General features: G+C 36.3%; 1 protein-coding gene across 1 annotated transcript in view; it reads right to left on the reverse strand.

The window, feature by feature from the left end:
• Positions 1–27,292, reverse strand: part of ERBB4 (erb-b2 receptor tyrosine kinase 4) — a 1,285,626-nt gene that overhangs the window by 162,174 nt on the left and 1,096,160 nt on the right. The window contains 1 exon segment of the mRNA XM_010861119.1: positions 25,001–25,186. Within this exon segment, the coding sequence (XP_010859421.1) occupies positions 25,001–25,186 (186 nt within the window).

Below are 27,292 nucleotides of genomic sequence, written 5' to 3' on the forward strand. Positions count from 1 at the left end.
CTTGGAAGACTCTTGAGAGTCCCTTGGACTGCAAGGAGATCCAACCAGTCCATTCTAAAGGAGATCAGCCCTGGGTGTTCTTTGGAAGGACTGATGCTAAAGCTGAAACTCCAGTACTTTGGCCACCTCATGCAGAGAGTTGACTCATTGGAAAAGACTCTGATGCTGGGAGGGATTTGGGACAGGAGGAGAAGGGGACGACAGAGGATGAGATGGCTAGATGGCATCACTGACTCGATGGAGTGAGACTGAGTGAACTCCAGGAGTTGGTGATGGACAGGGAGGCCTGGGATGCTGCGATTCACGGGGTCGCAAAGTGTCGGACACGACTCAGCGACTGAACTGAACTGAATGCAACATAATACCACTCACCTCTTCTGGCTTCCTTGATGGCTCAGCAGGTAAAGAATCTACCTGCCAATGCAGGAGATGCAGGTTTGATCCCTGGGTTGGGAAGATCCCCCTGGAGGAGGAAATGGCAACCCACTCCAATATTCTTGCCTGGAGAATCCCATGGAAAAAGGAGCCTGGTGGGCTATGGTCCATGGGGTTGCAAAGAGTCAGAAATGACTGAAGTGACTGTTACACACACATCTCTCTTTCCACATTATCCCAACAAAATAAGGTACAACAGAAAGATGTCTTGTTATGACAGTTTTAATATTAAAGACAACATTTTTTCTTTATTCCTTGATTGTACTGATACTAATTTCATGAAATTATGAAGATAAACTACTGTAAAATATACACATATAAAATGAGTGAAACTTTAACTTTTAAAAATTATACTGAAATTTAGTGTAAAAATTAAAGTCAAAGATACACAGATTTTCCTAATGGTTTTATATCACCTCTGTAGGTAAGCCTGACATTCTCAAGGATTCTACCATTTTCTCAATTAGTCCAATGGTAAAGGCATTGTATATTTTCCATCTACTACAATGGTTAATGATGATGATTATAAGCAGAACAAATAATACATTATTCCTTTTAAATATGAAGCTCAATTTGTTTTTGGAAATATCTTTAATGAGTTGAAATTTCTCACAGACTAAAAAAGATTTTATTTAAAAAAAGTAAGAGGAAGGGTATTTTTAAAGCATGTAATTTGGCAGTGTGATAGGTAGAAACACAAGATGATTTGGAAAGCATTTCTCAGAAGTACAAAATTTTACATTGTCAACTTTAGTAAATCAAGCACCTCATTCTTATAAACATTCTCCTTCAATAGGAAAGCTTTAGATTTTAAAGTGTTTTTATGTTATCACAACTTCTATTCAGAAAACAAAGAGAAAATGGTTAAAGAAAGTATGCTTCCTTAAAGTACTTTCTTGGACAGTAAGATAAATATAGCTTCCAAGTATAACATTAAAGTCCAACTCAACATTAAAAATACTTTAGTGAATTTAAAATTTATATCTGTACCACATAAATATAGGCTGAATTGAGCTACAGGCCTTAATAAAAATAATGAAACAGATGTCAAAGTTGAAGTTCATTTAGCATTTTACTGTGTAAAGTTATTCAAAGGCAACTTCTGTATAAATTTCCCATAATGTTTTTCTCCCATCATTGTGAAAGACTTTTTAAAATTTTCTTTACAATGTGGGATTTTACAAGTGCATTTATATTGCAAAATTATCATCACCTTTCAAAATATAATTTGAGAAATTTAAATGAAAATAAGACTCTGTTTAACAGATATAAATTTGAGCAAACATAGAAATTTCCAATAACAGGTGCCCATATTGGTTTCTTCCCTATTGTTCATGATACCAAAAATGTTGTAGTTCAGTTGCTAAGTTGTGTTTAACTCCTTGCGACCTCATGGACTGCAGCACATCAAGCCTCCCTGTCCCTCATTATTTCCCATGGTTTGCCCAAGTTCATGTCCATTGAGTCAGTGATGCTATCCAACCATCTCAACCCCATGAGCAGTATAAAAAGGCAAAAAGACACCAAAATAAATAACTACAAACTTTCTGTAGTTTAGTATTCTTTGAAAAAACATACTCAGATAATAGAATCTTGAAGTCTTGAGCATAATCTACTACTCCCTTTCTCCCATTATAGGCCTTCCTTTCACAACACCTCAGGCAGGAGTAAACCTAGACTTTATCTGCACAGTTCTATTAATGGAGAGATAACAACTTTATGAAGCATACCATTCTATTTTTATATAAATCCAGATGTTGAATGTATCTTCCTTATATGGTAAAGACTCAAACCTGCCTTCTTGCAATTTCCACACTTGGTCTTTTTTCTACCAAACTATTTGGTAACAATAATTATAACTTTTTCCAAGTTATAACTTTTGAGATTTTAAAGACAATTATCGGATCTCTTACTGGGATCTCTTTCCTAGACATAAAATTCTCCAGATGTTTCTCATACAGTGATTCTCTGACCATTCACTAGTCTAGTTTCTCTTCTATCAATTTCATTATATGTAAAAGTGACTCAGAAAGAAGTATAGTATTCTTTATACAATCTGTACAGGATCAATAAACCTTATTCTAGACACTTTATATTTGTTAAGGAAGCTCAAGTATAAAAGAGTGTGTTAGAGTACCACAACAAGGAATTCCTATCAAAAGATTCTTTGCCTGGGTTCTTAGAACTTAATGGCATGCATGGATGTGATATGTAGGGAATCTGTGATTCCCCCTGTATTTATATAAATATGTGTATGCTGTAGGGCAGAAAGTATATAACTTCCATTGGATTATTTAATGAGTTCATGACTTCTGTGCACTTCAGAACCACAGTCTCTTTAATATGCATTACCATTTAACCAGTTTTCCCTATGCACTGACTGCATAAAACCAAGCAGTATAAGAATTTGAATTTTACACATATTTATCACAGTGTTAACTCCAGATACATGGAACATTTGATTTTGTCATTTTAAAGAAGGTATTAATTCTTAACAGTTTTATCTAAAGTAAAGCATAACACATCTTCATCCATGTAATCAATAAAACATATGACCTACTAGGGCCAAGAATACTCTCTAAAATACTACTAGAATCACCCAGGTTGGTATTGGTATATTAATCCAAGCTGTTTGGCAAGATTATTTCTACCAAACCAGCACTGAACAATTTTAATTTTCCCTTAATGTTTTAAGGCCTCATAATTATGAAAAATTTACAAATGCCTTGCCAAAATGTACATATCTTGTCTAGCCCATCCATCTAATAAACTTATGAATTTGATTTGTTTTAAATGAGTACATCTGTGTCTCTGTGGAATCCTTCCTTTTCTAAGAATTCAAAATGATTTCTTTATACCTAGTGATTCAGATACAGTTTTCTATAGTCTACATTTTGAAATAAATAAGCAAACAAACAAATATATATACTGTATTTCCTGGTCCTCTTCCTGCTTTCCAAAATGCTTCAGGAATTCTAGTTAAGTTCCCAGGAACAAACTACAGATGCTTGGAATATAATTCATTTGAAGTCACTTAAAGGACTTAGTGAGTCAATTTATCTTTCCTCTGTCTGATGTTTTGTTGTTGTTTTGCAGTCACTAAATCATATCCGACTCTTTGCGACCCTGTGGACTGTAGCCCGTCAGGTTCCTCTGTCCATAGGATTTTCTAGGCAAAAATACTGGAGTGGGTTGCCATTTCCTTCTCCAGGGGATCTTCCCAGATCAGGGATTGAATCTGTGTCTCCTGAATTGGCAGGCAGATTCTTTACCACTGAGCCACCAGGGAAGCCTCATCTGATATTTCAGTACCATATTAATATGCCTCCTCCAACCTCGCCAGTGTCAAGAAGAGTCTTACTAAGACAGAAGGTAGAAATGAGTGTTTTTTAAAAAATGTGCTTGTTTTCTTTTTTTCTGGTTTGGTTTGATGTTTTCTTTATCATGACTTAAAGTTCCCAAGTAGTGGAACAATTCTTTCTTATGTTGAAAACTTAAATTTTTGATATTCATTCCATTGCTAGTTGCACTTTACATAGCCTTAACCCATTCTGTACCATAGCCTTTGTGATAATGTTATTTTCAAGTTTGTGCAAGACTTCTTCACCTGTCCTTGATTTTATATGCTGTTTTCTTGTGTACATCCTTGATATATATAAGACATGCAAATGCCTGTTAAATCTCAGTCTAGTGATTCTTGGTAATATTGCTGATACCAAATTTATTGCCTTGTGAAAATAATTCAAGGTTGTTTTGATTATTATTCATTCTCTAAGTATTATTGAGAGTCCCTTGGACTGCAAGGAGATCCAACCAGTCCATTCTAAAGGAGATCAGTCCTGGGTGTTCTTTGGAAGGAATGATGCTAAAGCTGAAACTCCAATACTTTGGCCACCTCATGCGAAGAGTTGACTCACTGGAGAAGACTTTGATGCTGGGAGGGATTGGGGGCAGGAGGAGAAGGGGACGACAGAGGATGAGATGGCTGGATGGCATCACTGACTCGATGGACGTGAGTCTCAGTGAACTCTGGGAGTTGGTGATGGACAGAGAGGCCTGGCGTGTTGCGATTCATGGGGTCACAAAGAGTCGGACATGACTGGGCAACTGAACTGAACTGAACTGAAGTATTATTATAAAGATACCTTCACTCATAAACTTTGGTCACACCTACCTGCTAATATGTCTGTTTATGTAAAAAATATGTATATATATATGTGTTTGTTAACATATATTCAACATATACTTATTTTGAGCATTCACTTGGCAGTAAAACATTGTGCTAAATGCTTTAGAAACACAAACACAAAGAAGACATAGTATCCACCCCTTAAGAATCACAATCTAGTAGAGGAGAGAAATTTGCACAAATAATTACAATTCAATGGCATATATTAAAAAAGCAGAACATAATTAAAGCTTTTGTACAGTAAAGAACTTGGGCAAACTCTGGGAGACGGTGAGGGACAGGGAAGCCTGGCATGCTGCAGTCCATGGGGTCAAAAAGAGCTGGACACGACTTGCCGACTAAACAACAGTAAAGAAAACCATAAATGCGATGAAAAGACAATCCTCAGAATGAAAGAAAATATTTGCAAATGAAGCAATGGACAAAGGATTATATGCCAACAATTCATGCAGCTCAATACCAAAAGAAACAAATAATCCAATCAAAAAGTGAGTGAAAGACCTAAATAGACATTTCTCTAAATAAGATACACAGATAGCTAATAGACACATGTATAAATGCTCAACATCACTAATTATTAGAGAAATGCAAATCAAAGCTATAATGAGGTATCACCTCATATAGGCCATCATCAAAAAAAATCTACAAATAATAAATAATGGAGAGGGTGTGGAGAAAAGGGAAACCTCTTACACTGTTGATGGGAATGCAAATTGATATAGTCACTGTGGAGAACACTATGAAGGTTATTTTTTAAAAATAAAAAATAATAAAACTAGAACTACCATATGACCCAGCAATCCCACTACTGGGCCTATAGCCTGAGAAAACCATAGTTCAAAATGATACACATACCCTAATGTTCACTGCAGCAATATTTATAATAGCCAGGACATGGAAACAGCCTAAATGCTCAACAACAGGTGAATGGCTAAAGAAGATATAGTAAATATATACAATGGACTATTACTCAGCTATAAAAAGGAACAAAATTGGGACATTTGTAGACATGTGCATGGATCTAGAGTCCATCGTACAAAGTAAGTTAGAAAGAGAAAAACAAATATCATATATTAATGTATATATGTGGAATCTAGAAAAATGGTACTGCTGCTGCTAAGTCACTTCAGTCGTGTCCGACTCTGTGCAACCTCATAGACAGCAGCCCACCAGGCTCCCCCATCCCTGGGATTCTCCAGGCAAGAACACTGGAGTGGGCTGCCATTTCCTTCTCCAATGCATGAAAGTGAAAAGTGAAAGGGAGGTCACTCAGTCATGTCCGACTCTTAGCGACCCCATGGACTGCAGCCTACCAGGCTCCTCCATCCATGGGATTTTCCAGGCAAGGGTACTGGAGTGGGGTGCCATCGCCTTCTCTGAGAAAAATGGTACAGATGAACCTATTTCCAGGGCAGGGACAAAGACACATATGCAGAGAATGAACATGTGGACATGAGGTATGGGGGAAGAGGAGAGTGTGACAGATTGGGAGATTAGGATTGACATATATACTTAAATCTTTGTAAAATAGGTAGCTAGTAGGAACCTCAGCTTGGTGCTCTCTGATGATCTAGATAGGTGGGATGGGGGAGTATAGGAGGGATGTATGAGAGAGAGGGGATATATGTCCTATATAGTTGCTTCACTTCATTGTACAGCAGAAACTATTATAGCACAACATCACAAATCTATTATACTCCCAATTAAAAAAGAGATGTTTTTAAGTCCTAAAACTGCATCCAGGAGGCAGCAAGCACTGATGCGAACAGAGAAAAAACTGGATTATGTTTAAGGAGAAGATGACATTTGAGTTGAAACTTGAATAGAGACACTAGAGAATGATTTTTTTTTTTCCCACAAAAGATATTAAGCAAAGGGAATTGCAAAATGTCATACTGATGAATGTTTCAGAGAGGTTAAGACAAGAACTGTAAAATTATCTTTGGCTTGGTCACTGATTATTTCTAAGACAGCAGTTTCACTGCCTGGGTAGATAAATAAAAAAGGACTTAAAATCTGTTTGTGTTTGTTTTCTCATTTTGAGAAATTGGATATAATTAGTGTTATAGCATACAATGCTACTAGTGTTATAATGTGGTGAGTTAGTATAGTTAATTTTGAATCCTGAATAAGGTCAGCAGAGAATGATTATTGTTTTTTCCTCCCAAAAGATAAGCAATTCTTTCATGGTTATTCTTCTAAACCCATAAATGGTAGATTACACAAACACACACACACAAACACATACTATTTGTTTCTGAATGAAGAGGTCAATTATCTCCTTTTTTTGTGAATATGTATATGCTTACATGCTTACCTCAGCCATGTCTGACTTTTTGCAAGCCCATGGACTGTAGCCCACCAGGGGTGGGATTTCTCTGACAAGAATACTGGAGTGGGTTGCCATTCCCTTCTCCAGGGGATTTTCCTGACCCAGGGATTAAAACCACATCTCTTGTGTCTCCTGCATTGCAGGTGGATTCTCTACTGTCTGAGTCACCAGGGAAGCCCTGTGATTATGTATAAAAATCTGTTACACTTGTACTTCCCTCTTTTGAGGGGAATGGTGGGTGCAGTGTGATATTTCTCTATTTCTTTAAAGCCTTCTCAGTCAAATATAGAAATCACTAGTCAAATATATTTTGCTTAAATCTCAGGAGATGTATGCTATTTCTTTACCAAGAGCTCAGGGTTTTGATAAGCCATGGGATTTTTTAAAATGAAATAAAATTCCACTCTTGGATTCCATCTATATAGTTTATTGTTCACTTTCAAGGTCCTTCTTTCTTTTCAAAATAATAAGAAATCACGCTGTGCCTTGTTTCTCCATAGACTATATATTAGTTTCTTATTCAAGACTTCAAAGTCCAAATCTTGGAGATATAGCTCTGTCATTATAATGGTAGTATTCATTTTACCATGATTTGTGGTTAAATTTGGTTGGTTTGTCTAGTCTTGTCTTACATACCCAGACAAAGAGCCTGCCACTGAATATTCTAGTCAGATCATATAGCTGTCTTCCTTTTCCTTAGCAAGGATTAACTAAGTACCAAAGTTCAATCTCAGGGAAGATGTCTTTGTAATTGGTTGTGTGAATGTTCTTCATCAGGCCTTTATCCAATGGGATAAGTGCAGATGCTTATAGCTGTTGTAATTTTCATTGATACATATCTTCCTCTTTTTCTTCTTGACACTCATTTATTTCTGATTGTTTAATATATCATTTTATCACGATTATCATCGTGAAGTTTGATAAGTTCTCACTTAGGATGAGGCATGATTAAGCTCTTAACAATCCAGCAGGTATTGTACTAAACTAGATTCTTTACATATGTTAACCAAAATGTGAGTTATATTAAGGCTCACAACTCTACCAGGTAAGCACTTCTGTTATCACCATTTTACAAATGAAGAGTCTAAGTCTTAGAAGGATTAACTAAGCCAAAGCCAAGATGTGATACATGGTGAAGGGGTTTCATATTTCTTAAATTGATACTGATCTCATTACTTAGATGCTTTTGATTTTCAGTATTTCTTCTTGGATCTATTACTTTCCTTCTAGCTAGGAACTCTTCATCCTCTTTAATAAATTGGAGCATAGTAAGCATTCCTCAAGTCCTTCACTCTCACCCAGAAGGGAGATCAGGCTCCATTTATAGCATACATAATTGCTGAGTGCCTTAGGCAGAAGGATAAACATAGCACATGGCCTGCAGGGTGCTAGAATAGTTCCATCAGTGCTGGACTGTTTGGGCATCAGATTGAAGCCGTCTTTGGTGGCTTCCCCTAAATAGTCTTTCTCTAAAACAGTCCAGGAAAACCACCTTTTTGCTATGGGCTGCTGGCTGTTGACGCTGTAGAATGGAAGCAAAGAATCCTGACTTCATCCCCATCTTTCCATTCTCCTCTCCTTCCCCTGTTAGTCTGACTGCAGCCCCTGTAACAGTGATCCACAGGACTTGTGGAAACTCTTTTCTATGGCACTGCCATGCTTCTGTGTCTTTGGGAACAAATACTAGCTAGAACTTTTGTGCTATTCGAGTGACCATGCTTCTAAACATTCAATATGATATGTGAGCCAAGGTTGAAGACTATCTCGTAAATAAGCTCTGAATTGGAAGCCTCAAATGAAGAGAGACAGAGATAGAGAGAACTAAAGAAGCATTTTTACTAAAGAGGATGACCAAATAAATTTTGTTAGAGTTTTCTAATTCAAAAGCCTGCTAAATTCTGAAAATTAGACATAAGCTAGTATATCCGTCACTTATTTTAGGTGTGGTAAATTACAAAGCATATGACCAAACATAATCATGCATCCATCATCCAGTAATTATAGGAGCCCTCTTGTTCGCCTGCTTTTAATGCCCATAGATACTGCTTTTGTTGAGAACATCATTTATCTGTCATACAAACTGTTAAACAGCTTCCTAAGGGTTCTTCTTGCCTCCCTATATTGTATTCAGATGTTTATTTTTTAGGTTTCCAGCTAAAAAGAAACCAGTAAAAAATCTTAAGTGTCCATATCTCCTGGGGAACTCCCTTCTAACATGAGTGTATATTTGATTCACATCTTTAACCTGCTTTCGAAATTTTACTTTATAAAGAATTTAAATTCAGCTCTTAGGCCTGTCAGTGATATACATATGAATTTACTTTGTTATGACCAGTATAAGAAGTCTTGTCATTTCACATCTTCTCCTCTATCCTCCAGGCCATGTTCATGTAAAGACACATATAAACCTTAATAGAATACCATCTGTTATGTGTAATAATTAGTGAAAATAGGAACCAATCAGAGGTTGTCTTGAAAGTCTGTATCTTAAACCTTATTCCACCTACTTTATGGACTTGGGGATATTATTTGATGGCTTTGATTAAGCTTGGCAATGTAGTAAAATTTCTTCTGTCTAGTTTTCTCTCCATTACACTGAAACACAGATTCCCCTTTATATATACAAGAATGCAAGTGCTTTAGAATTATTCATGACTAGAACTCTGTCAGGAGTGACTTTTCTAAGTCCTGAATTAACAATTCTTAAAGGATTTAAAGTATAACTAATTTACCCACCTTATCTGATCCAAAGTATAGGTTTTAAAATTCATTTAGACCTAACAAGGAAGAGTATGTCCAGGCAGTATTTTCCTGTTAAACACATCTTATTTTTAGAGAGGTATAAGAGTAAGCTGGGAGAACAAAGAATCCATATTTTTCCTGTCTGTGTTATATGTGTTTTGGGGATAGAAACATTTAGAACTTCCAATGTAGTAATTTCTGTTGACAAGAAATTCAATTAAGTTGCAGTGGGGGTTGTTTTGCTGATAAAATCCCTGATTTTAGTAGTCCATCTGATATTTTAACGGTCTATAAACTGTTTATCAGCCTTCGTTAGACTCACCAGTAGGGAGAACAAAACAAAACAAAACATATGACACTATCTCAGATGACAGCAGCATCCACAGCTCTGAGAATATTATTTCTGTGGGCTGCATGTTCAGTCTTTATTGTAATTCTCCCTTGCCTACCATCCAATTTCTTTTAGACCCATATGGTGCCAATTTCTTGAAAGCTTATTGTAGTAATGTTAAAAATTTCTATCTAAATAGTAAATTAGCCCCCCAAATCATAAGGAAATAAGTCCGTGTGGGCTCACAAAATTTCCCCTTCAGGCCTTGAGATCCTACTTATCTACTTTTTTGTTCCTTATGAGAAATAAATTGCTTTTAGTGTTACATTTTATAAAGGACTTAAAATGAGTGGGTGTGCCCTAAAATGTTTGACTTTTGTGGCATTTTAAAAAACAATCATGAATTGAAAAATCTCAATATTTGAGTGATGATAAAAATTGCTTTGGGCTGAAATTCTGTATATTGTATCAGAGTCCCCAAGAAAATTTTACACCTAAGTAATAAACCTGGAAAATATGGGTTTATAATGGAAATGTTGACAGACTCTAGCTAGTGCTACTGTAATATCTTGAATCTGATTTAAAGGAAGTTTTCAATAATGTTTTTTCCAAGCCAGTCTTTTGGGGAATGAAAGTTAAAGAAAAAAAAGTTTCTGCTACCACAATGATTGATGGAAATATGAGAAATCTGTGGCTAGATACCTTGGGGCACCCATGAATAAGATCAAAAGCATGGAGAGATTATTGTCCTAAAAGAAGCCCCCTGTTAAAGTCTCACTGCATAGAGACATTTTGATAAAGTGATAGTTTGTAAGTGCCATTTGCATTATACTGGTATCTTTTCAGATAAAGGTAATAATGATATGGACTGTCATTCCACTTAATCAGGTTTAATTTTTAAAAAATATTACAGGACCATAATAACATGAGTAGCTATGACTAACATTGTGATTCTAGAAGAAATTAAGTCATTATATAGATATACATAGTATGTTCTCTCTCCCACAAAATTATGTAAAAAGTTACATGGATTAAATAATTTTATATGTTAAATTTTACAGATTATGACAGGAAATTAGAAATATTGAGTTGGCCAAAAAGTTCTTTTGTGTTTTTCTGTAAGATGCTATGGAAAAGCCTAAATGAACTTCTTGGCCAATCCAATAGTTCCTTCAGTTATCTAATTAAGATGCAGAACTAGTTAGGCAGGAGTACTATCAATTTGAGTTCACTGTCTTGTCCTGTCCCCAGATCATATAACATGATCTGAGGTCACATGAGGAAATGCTTAAATATACTTGTACCAGTATCATCTTCATGCATATTAGTTTTGTGACCTAATATAAGATATATAACTTCTGTGAGTCTCCAGGTTTTCATTTAAAATGGGAATTATATGAGTAATAACAATGTGAGTGATGATAACTAATGTTACTGAGCATGAGGATGTACCACATACTGTGCAAGGTAGTTTATATATATTAAGTCATTTAAACATACAACTGTATCTATCTCATACTTTATTGTAAGAATTATAGGCTGGATAAACAACAAAGTTCTATGGTATAAAACAAGGAACTATGTTCAATATCCTCTGATAAACTGTAAGGGAAAACAATACGAAAAATAACGTGTGTATGTATATATATATATATAAGTGAATCAGTTTGTTGCACAGTAGAAATTAACACAATATTATAAATCAACTACACTTCAATAAGAGCTTCCCTGGTGGCTCAGTTGGTAAAGAATCTGCCTGCAATATGGGAGACCTGGGTTAGATCCCTGAGTTGGGAAGATCCACTGGAGAAGGGAAAGAGTTACCCACTCAAGCATTCTGGCTTGGATAATTCCTTGCCATGGGGTAGCAAAGAGTCAGACATGACTGACTTTCACTTTCACATACTTCAATAAAATAAACTTTAAAAAAGAGATATTTCATGTAAAGTCCTTAGCCCAATATTAAGCCATAGCCTCAGTGCAAGTGTTAGCTGATTTTGCTACAGGATTCATCTTGCTTCATGAACACTTAGGTTAAAGAGACATAAGGATCACTACTTTCCATTATTGTTTCTGCCACGCCTAGCATTGTCGATCTACTTAAAACAAAACCAGGACAAGACAACATGGTCCACAAAAGCTCTGATCAGTACCAATCATGAGTGATTGTATACCAGGGACTGGGAAGAATCTATGAAATTTTTTCAATCTCACCATGAAACATCACCTGTACACTCTTGGTTTAGGGATTGCCAGACAGTTTTTCCAGTCAATAGCAGAAACTGAGTCATTTTAGTATGTGTTCTGACTTGATGTGCTAAAGCTTTAAAGAAATAGCCATCTAAACACCTTCAAGCAAAATATAAACAACTAGACTGAAACTTCTTTTGAAAAAAATATACATATATATTTCACAAACTGAGTACCAGAACACAGATTAAGAACAGTATTGATCTCATTAAAACCATTTGAACCCATATCAGCTATATTTTTGTGGAATTCTTCAATTTTGTATAGAAATTAACTTAAGGGTATTCTTTTATTTAGCACTTATGCATTCTTGTGAAAGTTTTATAAATTCTGTATCAATTTAGCAGAATAACTGGTAATTCTTAGTACATACCAGATAGAAAATGAAAATTCAAGGGACTCATTCATTTTGTCTTAAAATATAATATTTTTAATTTTAAAGCTCATTATAATCTGACATTTAATCTACAAGGGACTTCATAACAAAATCCTTGGTTTAAACCTTATACTACAGTTTCTATTAGAGTAGCCCCATTAGTAAACTGTATTCATGCTAATGTGCTGGCTTGGGGCGATGATCTTCAAAGTCCCTAGTTCTGGTCCTCGCCAGTGAAAGCGCACTAGGAGTGGGTGATGTAGTATCATAATTATACAATCAGCCTTGTCAAGGCATACATAGAGCATTGGGAATAGCAGAATCCTGAAGCTGAAAATGTGGCTAGCTGATAGATGACTGCCATTAAGCTCATCCTTTGTTCATTTTGTGATGGTGTAGATACTGAGTATAGGAAACAGATTCTTAATGAAGGATAAAATCTTTGACCCGTCGCCACTCTTCATGTGCTCATAACCACTCAGCTCCCCTTTCTTTCCATAGCTATACATATATTCTGTTCAACTCTCACCTTAGCCTGATGAAAAATAATCAATATTTCCAACAGGCTCCTTTTCATGAATCAAATTTAGACAATGAAAAATAAAAATTTGTGCAAATACCATTTGGCCTAATATTTCTAATCATGACGATAAATGACTCTCCTCACCTTGCGCTCCTTCCTATATTTAATTAGATAGTGTGAAATTTTGGCTACATAAATTCATCTTACTAATATATTTATATTCAAGATATAGATGAAAGCATGTATGTATATGTGTATATTTATATTTGTAAGCATACATATCATACAAGCTATGTACACTTTATCACATATGGTACTAAATATAATTATTCTAAATTTTTGAACATTTTCCGAATGTAGAAGATTGAGCATAGAGCTTTTACTGCTTTTTCTCACTCACTTTCAGTCTGTCTTCATTATTAACCTAATTTTCCTCCCTTCTGGCTACATGCCCTTCTGGGTTTGATTGTGCTATCTCTCTTCTGCAGCCAGTGACCTGCTAAACTACTTTCCTATGGTAATTAGAAGGCACAGAAGTAGGAGTGTAGATGTTCCCACTAAGTAATTGTAAGAGGATCTAATACTACATTTTGAGTGCTGCATCCCTCTTAGGTCACATAACTGCACAGTTATATAGCTAGAGAGAAACTTGGTTTCTCTTCTTCGTAGTCACTGTTAAGAATATTTTTTGTGCAAATCTAGAGGATATCTATTGAAGTATGAGTTTTCCAAATTACTAATGCTAGAATGAAGGAGTATTGTATATATTTACACATATATATGTATATGTATATCTCACCATGGCTTCTCTGGTGGCTCAATGGTAAAGAAGTCACCTATCAATGCAGGAGATGTGCTTCTACCCCTGGGTCAAGAAGGTCCTCTGCAGAAGGAAATGGCAGTTCACTCCAGTATTCTTACCTGGGAAATTCCACGGACAGAGGAGCCTGGCTGGCTACAGTCCATGGGGTTGGAAATGAGTTGGACATAACTTAGCAACTAGACAACAATAATATATATTCACTGTATTAATAGCTACTATCATGTGGAAAACATAGTAAATTAAAAAAAAATGTTTTAAAAATAAGTCATGAGGGAGGGAAGTCCCAGAGGGAGGGAATATATGTATCCATATGACTGATTCACTTAATTGTACAGCAGAAACTAATACAACATTGTAAAGCAATTACATTTCAATAAAAATGTCATTATTACAAACATAGATCATGGCAAGACTTAAGAACAATTAAAAACAAAGAAGTAGGAGGCTTTAAGGGGATGATAAGAGGTCATGAAATACTTCTATACCTTGATGTGGTGGTAGTTATATAAACCAACACATGAGATAGAATTGCATAGAACTAAACACACACAGTGGAGAAGGCGATGGCACCCCACTCCAGTACTTTTGCCTGGAAAATCCCATGGATGGAGGAGCCTGGTGGGCTGCAGTCCATGGGGTCGCTAAGAGTCAGACACGATTGAGCGACTTCCCTTTCACTTTTCACTTTCATGCATTGGAGAAGGAAATGGCAACCCACTCCAGTGTTCTTGCCTGGAGAATCCCAGGAATGGCAGAGCCTGGTGGGCTGCTGTCTATGGGGTCGCACAGAGTCGGACACGACTGAAGTGACTTAGCAGCAGCAGCAGCAGCATACACACACGGGGGGCTTTCCTGGTGGCGCAGATGGAAAAGAATCTGCCTGCAATTCAGGAGACCCAGCTTTGATCCCTGGGTCGGAAGATCCCCTGGAAAAGGGAATGGCTACCCACTCCATATTTATTACCTGGAGAATTCTACAGACAGAGGTGCCTGGCAGACTAGAGTCCATGGAGTCACAGAGTTGGACATGACTGAGTGACTAACACTTTCATTTCATTTCTATACACACAAACACACAAGAAAATTTATGTAAAATTGTTGAAATCTGAATAAGCTCTATGGGTTGTACCAGTGTCAAATTCCTGGTTGCAATATTGTACTATGATTATGCAAAATGTTATCAGTGGGGAAATTGGTGAGGAACAAATGGAAATACTCTTTCAATTTTTTGTAACTTCTTCTGAATCTAAACTTATTTCAGAATAAGTTTAAAAACTTTCTGGAGAAGAATTTGAGCAGGTGCAGAGAAACTATGTGGATCACAACAAACTGTGGAAAATTCTTCAAAAAATGGGAATACCAGACCACCTGACCTGCCTCCTGAGAAACCTGTCTGAAGGTCAAGAAGTAACAGTAAGAATGGGACATAGAACCACTGAATGCTTCCAAATTGGGAAATGAGTATGTCAAGGACATATATTGTCACTCTGCTTATTTAACTTATATGCAGAGTTCATCATGTGAAATGCCAGGCTGGATGAAGCACATCTAACTGTTATCAAGATTGCTGGGAGAAATATCAGTAACCTCAGATATGCAGATGACACCACCCTTAGAGCAGAAAGCAAGGAGGAACTAAAGAGCCTCTTGATGAAAGTTAAAGAGGAGAGTGAAAAAGCTGGCTTAAAACTCAACATTCAAAAAATGAAGATCATGGCATCAGTCCCATCACTTCATGGCAAATAGATAGGGAAACAATGGAAACAGTGAAGACTATTTTTTTGGGGCTCCAAAATCACTGTAGATGGTGACTGCAGCCATGACATTAAAAGACACTTACTCCTTGGAAGAAAAGCTAAGACAAACATAGATAGCATATTAAAAAGCAGAGACATTACTTTGCCAAAAAAGGCCCACATAGTCAAAGCTATGGTTTTTTCAATAGTCATGTATGTATGTGAGAGCTGGACTATAAAGAAAGCTGAGCATCAAAGAATTGATGCTTTTGAACTGTGATGTTGGAGAAGACTCTTGAGAGTCTCTTGGACTGCAAGGAGATCCAACCAGTCAATCCTAAAGGAAATCAATCCTGAATATTCATTGGAAGGACTGATGCTGAAGCTGAAGCTCCAATACTTTGGCCACCTGATGTGAAGAGCTGACTCACTAGAAAAGACCCTGATGCTGGGAAAGGCTGAAGGCAGAAGGAGAAGGGGTTGACAGAGGACATGATTGTTGGATGGCATCTCAAACTCAATGGACATGAGTTTGAGCAAGCTCTGGGAGATGGTGAAGGACAGGAAAGCCTCATGTGCTGCAGTCCATGGGGTCTTACAGACTTGGACATGACTAAGCAACTGAACAATAACAACAACAAGAGGAAGTAAATCTGTGTTTTGTCTTCAGTCCAATATGGTTTTTCTGTTTCCAGTCAGATTGCTTGGTCTCCTCATCCTTTGCTTCTCCTATGTGCAGCAAAATGCAAGTCCTAACTCTCTGAATTATTGTAAACATCTTGAAATTTGTAGGAAGAATGACACTGCATGCATACATCTGAAAGATCACGAATATATATCACAACTTCCTGACAGCAATATTATAACACCCATCTTCCTCCATATTTTAGAAACAAAAGCCATGGGGAAGCCATAAACTAGACAAACAGGTCTTGCTACTTTGATTCTGCATTTGGGAAAGTCAATGTACTCCTAAAATGTGCTATACTACCCAACTTCATTCACATAATCATGACTAATTGACATAATTGTGAACACTTTACACACAGAAAGTACAGCTTAATCCATTCCGATTGGAAAGATTTCACATTTATGTCAAAAAACAGTACACTACAAGTACTAGTTATACATTTACAGTAAAGAAATTAAGTTCTTTACTTTATGGTTGTGCTGGTAGCTGAATGAAAACTGTTGCCGTTTATAGAATGGGGAATCTTCCTGGCTGAATTAGAATCATTCAGCATGCCAAGCAAAGCCGCAGGCAAAGCAAAGCAAAAGAGAAGCTTGCTATTTTATAGGTTAGACAAGAAACAACCTAAATGACTTCTCTAAGGGAGAGACCTTCATATTTCATGCAAACCCCAGGAAACAATTAAGGCTTCAGTGCAATTCTGGGACCTGTGCTCTAGAAACTGCCTCCATAAACTTCATTTTCATCTGGTACAATCGAGATGCTCTCTTATTCCTTACTACATCTTTTATATCGTCCTCCTTTAAGGCAATGAGAATTTGGCACATAAATAAAAAGCAGGAGGTTGTTTCAGGGAGGAGAGAAATATGATTCAAATTCAGCCAGGTGCTTTTTCACCAATTTGGGAGGCTGCAATGTTATTAGACATCCTAATGTAAAGATGGAGAGGAAAAACTATTGGTAGAAAAGAGAGATTTAAAGAAAAAAAGCCCTTGGAAGGTAAACTGAAAACACAAAAGTACTTGAAAGTAAAAATAAGCTAACTGTCTCTCATTAAATATTCCAGGAAGAGAAAAAGCTCATTAGATCACTTAAAAATTATAACGAGAGGTATATGATCTTTTAGACTCAATCTCTCTAATACTACAGTAGTTATTTCACCTAAATTATGGTTTTTCCAGTTGTCATGTACAGATGTGAGAGTTGGACCATAGGGCACTGAAGAACTGATGTTTTTCAACTGTGGTGCCTGAGAGAATTCTTAAGAGTCCCTTAGGTGCAATGAGATCAAACCAGTCATTCAACCCTGAATATTCATTGGAAGGACTGATGCTGAAGCTGAAGTTCCAGTACTTTGGCCACCTGATGCAAAGAGCTGACTCATTCGAAAAAATCCTGATGCTGTGAAAGATTGAGGCCAGGAAGAAAAGTGGGTGACAGAGGATGAGGTGGCTGGATGGCATCACTGACTCAGTGGACATGAGTTGAGCAAACTCCAGGATACAGTGAAGGACAGGGGAGCCTATTGTACTGCAGTCCATGGGGTCACAAAGAGTCAGACAGGACTTCCTGACTGAACAACATATATGAGCAGTCCACAAATCTTATGGGGTCAGAGTAAAGGATGTAAGCTGTCAGTTGGTCTAGGCAGGAGTGACTGGGTGATAAATGGATTCGGAATGTGTCCTTGTCACTGTGACCTGTGTCTTAAATGAATTCTGTCACCTGTTTAGGTTTCATTTTCCCCATCTTCAATACAGCCACATCAGATGGTCTTAAAGCTGGCCCTTGTGAGGACCTAGGAATCCCTCAGGGCTCCATGAAGCCCCCTCAATACCCCCTATTGCTATAGATATGGCTCAGTTTTATTTGCTTAGATTTTCAAGTAAAATTTCACTGGACAAAACAATTTCATGTTTTATAAATTTTAAATCAGTGAAATAGATAATCTGGAGTGTCTTGCTGTGCCAAAGTTTCAACTAGTTCTGGTGTTAATTGTTTTAGAGATTCACTACCTCCGTAAAGGAACTTTGGGCTGCTCACACTATCTAATGTAAGGAATTATCCTGACCTCAGCTCTTTGCCAATTCATTGCTGGTTTCACATGTTCAACATTACACACAATCCAATTTTCTGATATGAAAATTAGAGGTCATGATGACAGCACATGGAGAAAAGCAGCTTAGGAACCTGTGCAGAAAGCATAAGAGTATAGGAGACTCTAGTTTTATTCTGAAACCTAGAAATATTAAATATTATACATAAGATTACCTTCTCTTATCCTCAGTATAGTGTAAGAACAAATGTTAAATCTTTTATATCTGAGATTTTTAAATTGAGCATTTTTGAAATGACATTATTGTTGTCGTTCAGTTACTAAGTTGTGTCTGACTCTTTGTGACCCCATGGGCTGCAACACGCCAGGCTGGCCTGTCCTTCACTATCTCCTGGAGTTTGCCTAAACTCATATTCATTGAGTCAGGGATGCTATGTGTCTTTCCTTATTTCTTTCATCTCAGATATTATCCAAACATTATAACACTCTTATTCTACACTAAGTAGCAGTTTTAGCACAAGTATTAACTTATTCTCATAACTGCTCTATGGAAAGAGTAATGTTATGATGTTAATTTTCAGGGGGCACAGAGAGAAAGTAAATGACATGTCCAGGGCCACATGGCTAATAAGCTGGAGTTTGGACCCAGTCAGCCTGGTTCTAGAGTCTATATGCTTAACACAAACTAACACCAAACCATACCTTTTAAATCATTAATTTATAGAATCATTTGTGATCAGTATCAATACTGTATGATACCTCACAGAGCAGTTTTGAGCTTGCTTTATCATAATTTTTTATGTAAACCATCAGTTGAAAAAAATCCCGCCAAAGCAGATGGTAAAAATATCTTCCCACTTGATTCTGAAAAATGTGACATAGACCCTGATGATAAGGCAATAAAAAATTTTCCATGAAGACAGTAAAAAGTGTTATTCATGATGGATTCTTCTCTGTTATGGGCGTGATGATGAGACACAACTACAGAAAAATGTCATGCTCCTCAGCCTGTGCGTGCACGCTCAGTTGCTCAGTTGCACCGGCCCTCAAGTTCTGGAGGAGGGCAAGTGACTTTAACCTGCCGTGATGCATGTGTTTGGAAAGGAAAGAGTGCAGAATGGCTTAAAGACTTGGCTCAGGCAGGCATCAGAGTTACCTGATTCAGAATCCAGGTATCTCAGTCTACTGCTGTGTCCTTTAGGACTTAAGTTGTTCCATCTTCCTCATCTATAAACTGGGAGAATAATGGGCCATACCTGCTAGAGTTTCAATAAATATTATATACTACAAAGTATATAAAGCACCCAGTAGATGCCTGTTGCATAACATATGCTTTGTCCACATGAATTTAACCAATACCAGTGCTATTCACCATGAAGTTCCTTCACTCTAAATTCATACACTTTTCAGATTCTGCCAAGTGGTCTTTTAAAAACCACTTGCCCAACTTGTTAGCAACAACTCTGAAAGAAGGAATTCTCACAATTATCTTCTATCCTGGATTCATAAAGCCCCAGGAAGGCATATGGTATTATACAAACATTAAATAATAATATGTTCTGCTCTGCTTACCAAATTAAATCAAGTTCTAAAGGCAGCACATGCAGAGTGAAAATGGCTGCTGATAAGAAGCAATCTGATGTTTATTTATTTTTTATCATAATATTTACTGAAAACTTACTTTAGCATCTCCTAAAAAAAAAAAAAAAACTTTTCTAAATCCTTCTGTGGTTTATAGTAGTAATATTTTCACATAAAGAAACTGAGTCTCAGAACAGTTTAAATTTGTGTTTCTATTACATAAACTGCTATAGAATGACGTACTGATGGAAGAATGCAAGGAAAACTTGAAATGTAGATGAAATTTTAAGAAATACTTTCTTCTTATACATAAAAACATAGATTAGTGATTCTAATATTTATTTACACTCTGTGTGAATTTAATCATGTAACTTAAATTCTCTGTGACTCACTATTTATCGTGAAGTGGACATACTGATGACACTTCCCTCACTGGTTTGAGATTAAAAAATTAATTAATTAATAAAATATATAGAATAGTGGCTTACACAGAGCAACTGTCTGATGTTAATTATAACTATTATTCCTTCTGCTTACAGTTTTCACAGGTATTCTATAACATAAATATAAATTGGCTATTTTACAGCATCATACCTCCCCTCCTACCAACTCTGTCAATAAAAAAGGATACAGCCAACATGAAAGTGGGTATTGGAGTAATTACTATGATGATATCTCATTTTCATAAATTCTCTTTTGGTGAGAATTGAAAGAAAAAAAATGGACTCTTCTGAATTACTGAAATAGCCATCTGCAAAGTACTTGTGTTGACTCAGACCAAATTACTCATATTTTACAGACATTTCTGAAACAATTCTGTTTCAAAGCTTTCAACCTATAGCAAATAAAAGAAGATTGTTTTTAAATACTCCAGGTTTCAGGAGCTGAGCCAGGGACTTTACATGAGCTATTTTATTTAATATCTGCAAATCACTATAGCAATAGAAGTTTATTAGCTTTCTATTGCTATAACTAACTACCACAAATGTAGTGGCTTAAAACAATACAAATATATTTTCTTACAGCTCTGGACTTCAGAGGTCAAAAGTCAGTTTCCAAACTGGAGGGAAATCAAGGTGTGGGCAGGCCTGCCTTCCTTCCAGAGGTCTCAGGGAAGATCTTGGGCTTCCCTTGTGGCTCAGCTGGTAAACAATATGCCTGCAATGCAGGAGACCTGGTTTCGATCCCTGGGTTGGGAAGGTCCCCTGGAGAAGGGAAAGGCTACCCACTCCAGTATTCTGGCCTGAAGAATTCCATGGACTGTATAGTCCATGGGGTCGCAAAGAGTCGGACATGACTGAGTGACTTTCAGTTTCACTTTCACTTACTCCCCTGTCTTTTCTAGCTTCTAGAGGTTGACTGGTAGCTTCAGTTTGTGGGCCCCTTCCTCTATCTTCAAGGCCCATCACTTCTACTCTACTTCCATTTTTATATCTTCTTTCCCTTACTCTGATCCTTAAGCCTCCCACTTATGTGGATAGCCCACTTGGATGATCCAGGATAATCTCATCTCAAAATCTTTAATTTAATCACAGCAACACAATACCCTTTAACATCTAAATTAACATGTCCTCAGAAGCTGGGGATAGGACATAACATATTTGAAGGCAGGGGATTGTTTTTCAGCTTACTACAGGTAGACAGTATTGTCTCATTTTGCAGATGAAGAAAAAAGTAGTAATTGTTAACAGCATTAATACACAGAAAATTCAAAAGGGTTGAATAGTTTATTCAAATTCACGAAACCAAAAAGTGGGCACTGGCACACTAATGTAATGTAAGCATTTTGACTCCAATGTTGTTTCCAGTACACAGTTCTGCCCTCAAATTAGGAATAAAAAGATAAAAGAAGGACTCTCTTCTTAAGGTAGGGTTTGTTGTTGTTTTTCATTTTCTTTATGACTTAAAAATATTTATCAAATAAATACTGAATAGCTACCTATGTAAAACCCAATTTTAGGTGCTGGGAAAAAACAGGAATCAGACCAAGTCAGTAACTATTAGGTAATCTCATATCTTCCCATATGTTTGAATACTTATAATGTGGGTGTGTGTGCTAAATTTCAGTCATGTCCGACTCCTTGGCAATTTATAATCTTAAATCTATATCCATAGACTTGACCAAATTCAACTACCTATTTGATAGCTCCATTTTTATGTTCAATAAACCTTTTCAATTTGCCACATCTGGAACTGAACTGGCTTTCTCTACCTCAGGCAACAGCACTACCATATTTCCCTCCCTCACCACCCAGTAATCAGTAATCAAAATACCTTGCTAAGTCACTTCAGTCATGTCCGACTCTGTGCGACCCCATAGACGGCAGCCCACCAGGCTCCCCCGTCCCTGGGATTCTCCAGGCAAGAACACTGGAGTGGGTTGCCATTTCCTTCTCCAATGCATGAAACTGAAAAGTGAAAGTGAAGTCGCTCAGTTGTGTCTGACTCTTAGTGACCCCATGGACTGCAGCCTACCAGGCTCCTCCATCCATGGGATTTTCCAGGCAAGAGTACCGGAGTGGGGTGCCATTGCCTTCTCCACAAAATATCTTAATTTGTCTCAAAAAAGTATCTTAATTCCATTCACTTCTTATTTTCACCACTCCCAGACTTCTAACTGTTATCTTCATTTCTGTTCTTGCATTGCCTTAATCTAATCTTCATACATAAAAGGGCATGATCTCTTTAGAGAATAAATTAGATTATATCATTTCCAGAGCAAAATACTTCAATATTCACAGCATTTATAATCAAATCCAAATTTTTCATGCTACTCAGTATTACCACATACCTTGTTCTGTTTACATTTGTGTGCCTGTTGTCCTGGCATAACTAGTAATAGAGTCTCCTTTCACTCTTAAAATTGTTCATTTGGAAGACAAATTACATGGTCACCCTATATATATAAAGGGTTCTGTTGTAATTTTCCCTCTGCCTAAGTTTATTCCAATAGCCAGTCTCCCTCAGGACTCAATGGGGTTTGCCCTTAAGTCTCTCCTGTGATTATTTTTCTTCAAAAACTAAATCAAAGTGTTTAATCCAATACCTAGCTGTTTTATTTGTTGAACATCTGTCCTTCCACTAGACATTCCAGTATGCATAATACATGGTACATGGTAGGTGTCCACACATATTTATTAAAAGATTAATGACTAAATATATATGTCATACAGTCAGAGTTATATAAACATGTGGTATAACATTTAAATGGTACAAATGTGCTCAATATACCAATGACCAAACTAATAGAGGAGGAAAAAAAGTTCTGTTTAGAGAGAAAATAAGGTTGACTTCACAAGGGGAGGGAGCCCTTGTTGATGGATATAAAAGATCATGTTTTGTGAATCAAGACGCTCTGAGAAAAGATTTCTAAGCAGAAGGAATGTCATTTACAAAGGCAGAAAGGTTTAAAGCTGTGTGATTATTCAGGGAACTCAAAGTAGTTTCTATTATTAGAGAGTACAGTCTTGCATAAATGATATATTAATGCCATGAATCCCTAAGGACAAAACCTAAATTATGAAGAAGACTGCAGGAAATATAGAAAAGAGTTAAGAAGTTCAAAACTTAGTTTTGTTTTCATTTATACTGCTAGGATGACTTGAGAATTTCTATAGCATATTTAGCTCACCTTATAAATTATAGAAGTTCTTAGATAAGTAAATCAGTTTTTGAAGAGTGATATTTCAAACTTCATTACCATAAAGAATCCTCTCAGTTGTGAGTTTGTCATATAATATTCACAAAATGGTAATACATGGTCCGTAAGGAAACTATATCGAGATTTATGGTACAGAAAACCAAAGTGGGCTTTTCCCTTGATTTTGGGGATTTGCATTTTAAGAGTTATCTTAAATTTCTGCTTTGGATGATGTATTTTTATTCATTCTTAGATTGTAAAAAGAAATAGACTAAAACTACTGGATTAACATTTTGGCATTTATATTATACAAATGCTAAAATGATCAGATCTGTAGAATTTATAGAACATCAGGTAATATTCTGAGGTAAACAAGAGTTGACATAGTGAATTGAAACTCATCCCAGACCTATTTATCTTGAAGAACATTTTCAAGAGATACTATTGGTACAGATAATCTTAAATGGTTTCTTTGAACATGAATATATACACCAAAGCCGCACACTGGCGGGCTGCAGGACATGAAAGCTTTGTGTGACTCCCAGAGTGCTTTAGAAGTTTGAGCCAAGATTTTAATTTAGAGAAATCACATCAAAAAATCCAGAATTCTTGCCCCTTCCTAAATATTTTGAAGATCTGATAACTCTGGTGAGAAAAACTATAGTCCAAAATAGGGGCTATATGAGTGCATGTTTTCTAGTTCATCAACATCCATCTCCCTCCAGCCTCCCAGGTATGAGATCCACACCACACCATATATATATATATGTATATATATATGCCTGAGACCTTGTTCTGGAACGAAAAAGCAACAACAGCAAAACCCACACAAAAAACACCAGAACAACAATAAAAAACAACTATTAAAGACCAATCGCAAATTATCAAAATGTCTAGGAAGATATTTAGAATTTGATCATTTGTAATTCTGAGAATTGAACATGCATGCTATCCTAATAAAATCATCTGCAAATGAAGCAATTCAAACTTTCAACCTTTTCTTCCTTGAATTCATTACTAAACAATACCCAAACACAAAAAAGTCCAGCAAATCCAGTATACCAGTTTTTTCCCTCCTGACCAAGAAGTTATTTGTTCTGGCATCTTGTCAATATAACACAAAGAGTCCATACAATAGCACCAAATTGTATAAATAGACTATGAGTTTGATCTGTAATTTGAATGCAAATATCTCCCTACCTGTATTATAGCAGATGTAATTCATTTAAACAGATTGAAAACACCCAAACTGTAGTAGATTAGGATATATAAAGGCAGAGAAGATGGGCACTTACCTTAGCTATCTGGACACACCAGTTAAGCAACAACTGTGATCCAATGTTATCCTTGTGTTCATGGACATAGTCCAGCAGACAGCCATGGGGCATGAGCTGTGTAACCAGCTGGATGGTTGGGCTCAGACACACACCCAATAATCGAACTAAGTGCGGATGGTCCATACTTGCCATGATTAGGGCTTCCTAAAAGAAAAAAATAAATAACACCATTATTTCAACTCAAAGTTCTTTGCCATGATAGTTACTTGCACTGTACTAATGCTGTTGATAATGATTTTGAAAAGGTACTCTCATAAAATGGAATCAATTAAAAGTGAAAAAAGACATTATTGTAGCCATTATATTTCTAAAGTGATTTAATTCAAGTGAAAATAAGTGGAAGTTAGACTATATATATATACATATATATTAGAATGGTAAATGTTATATAATAACTGCATGCAAATTTAATAGTAGTAGTTTCTCTTCTGTAATGTGAAAAATATTAGATTTTATTTACTGCCAAATGAAGTGGAATCCTAAATTATATTGTGGATTTTTAACCTTTGATCTTTGATTCTAGAGTTCAGTTATCTACACAATACAGTTATTTGCACAAGGTAGCACAAAGTTATGAATTATTGCTGTTTAGTTGTTAAGTCATGTCTGACTATTTTGCAACCCCATGGACCATAGCCCATGGAACTCTGCTGTCCATGGGATTTCCCATACAAGAATGTTGAAGTGGGTTGTCATTTCCTTCTCCTGGGGATCTTCCTGACTCAGGGATGGAACCTGGGTCTTCTGCATTGGCAGGTATTGGCAAAAAGATTTTTTACCACTGAGTCATCTGGTAAGCCCCCACAGTTACAAAAAAAGCCATTCAAAATTAACTCATTCATTACTGATATGGATTCAGACATCATAAAGGTAATTTGTGAATTATTATTTTTTAAAATTATAAATATCAATGTAAACAATTACAAATAATATGCCTTCCTATCTAACAATATGCCTACTATGAATTTATGCAGAAAAATAAACATTTTAATAAGACATTTTACTCCATAACCTTTGATTTTACTCAAATTTATTTCATTTTCAAAATTATACATGATATAAATAGAACCATAAAATTTGGGAGTTAGGTGAGATTGTAAAAACTTGTCTACTCTAATTTTGTTATTTCATGAAGTGAGAAAACAGTTCTAACTTCTTTTTCATAATCATAAAGGCATTTTTGCTTAATGAAGATAAAGGGTCGACACATGATGGATATTTAGCCCATCCTAAAGTTAGCTTTCAGTTAAAAGCTATTTTAAGTGTCTTTTCTCCAATTTGAAACTGATACAACCTTATACATACACACACTCACAGAGTGGTTGATACATATATGGCAATTTATTATCAATCAGTTTACCTATATGCAGGTATAAGAATGTTCATCATACTCTTTTTGAACATTTTTTTGTAGCTTTAAAAATTTTCAAATAACTGAGGATAAAAAGCTATACTGAGCTTCTCTTTAAGACAGCATGGCAGACTGATACACACATTTACTTTTATTTCCTCTTGATCCCACCATTTTAATAATAAATGAATCAATAAAAAGCCAGAAACCAATAATCACAAGAAGAGGCAATGGGGATGGAATACTAACAGTAGAAAGTGGCTTATTAGTAGTAACTGACTTAGCAAACACAGAAAATCTGAAGCCTAACTTAGGAGGTAAGAAACTTGAAAATAAATCCAATTTACGCCAAGGGTGTACACACAACAGGCTCAGTAGTGTTACACCACAAACCACTGTACATAAACGGAGTAGGAGGGACTGACTTTATCAGGATTGTTTCAAAGTCCATCTAGGAAGCACTTAGAATACAGATCTCCTTCATCCTTGTGTGTGTTTGTGTTAGTCGCTTAGTTGTGTCCGACTCTTTGTGACCGCAAAGACGTGGCCTGCCAACTTCCTCTGTCCATGGAATTCTCCAGACAAGAATACTAGAGTGGGTAGCCATTCCCTTTTCCAGGGGATATTCCTAACCCTTCATCCTTAGGAGAAGTTTAATCAAAGGGGTTGTAAACTATGAATATTAGGTAACAGAAAGAGAAGTATTCTGGTAAAAATAAAGAAGTACTCTGGTAATCAATCGTGTAAATTTATATATGATGAAAATCGAGGCCACCCTCTAGTTCCTTCTCCCAAATGGAGCTATGATTTCAAAATAGTGAAAGTTTTGTTTAAACCTCAAATTCTACATCCAGCAAAATTTGAACCAAGTGAGTGAATATATGGACATGTCTGTTCTT

This window comes from Bison bison, unplaced genomic scaffold, assembly GCF_000754665.1.
Source record: "Bison bison bison isolate TAMUID 2011002044 unplaced genomic scaffold, Bison_UMD1.0 scf7180017864471, whole genome shotgun sequence".
Classification (NCBI taxonomy): domain Eukaryota; kingdom Metazoa; phylum Chordata; class Mammalia; order Artiodactyla; family Bovidae; genus Bison; species Bison bison.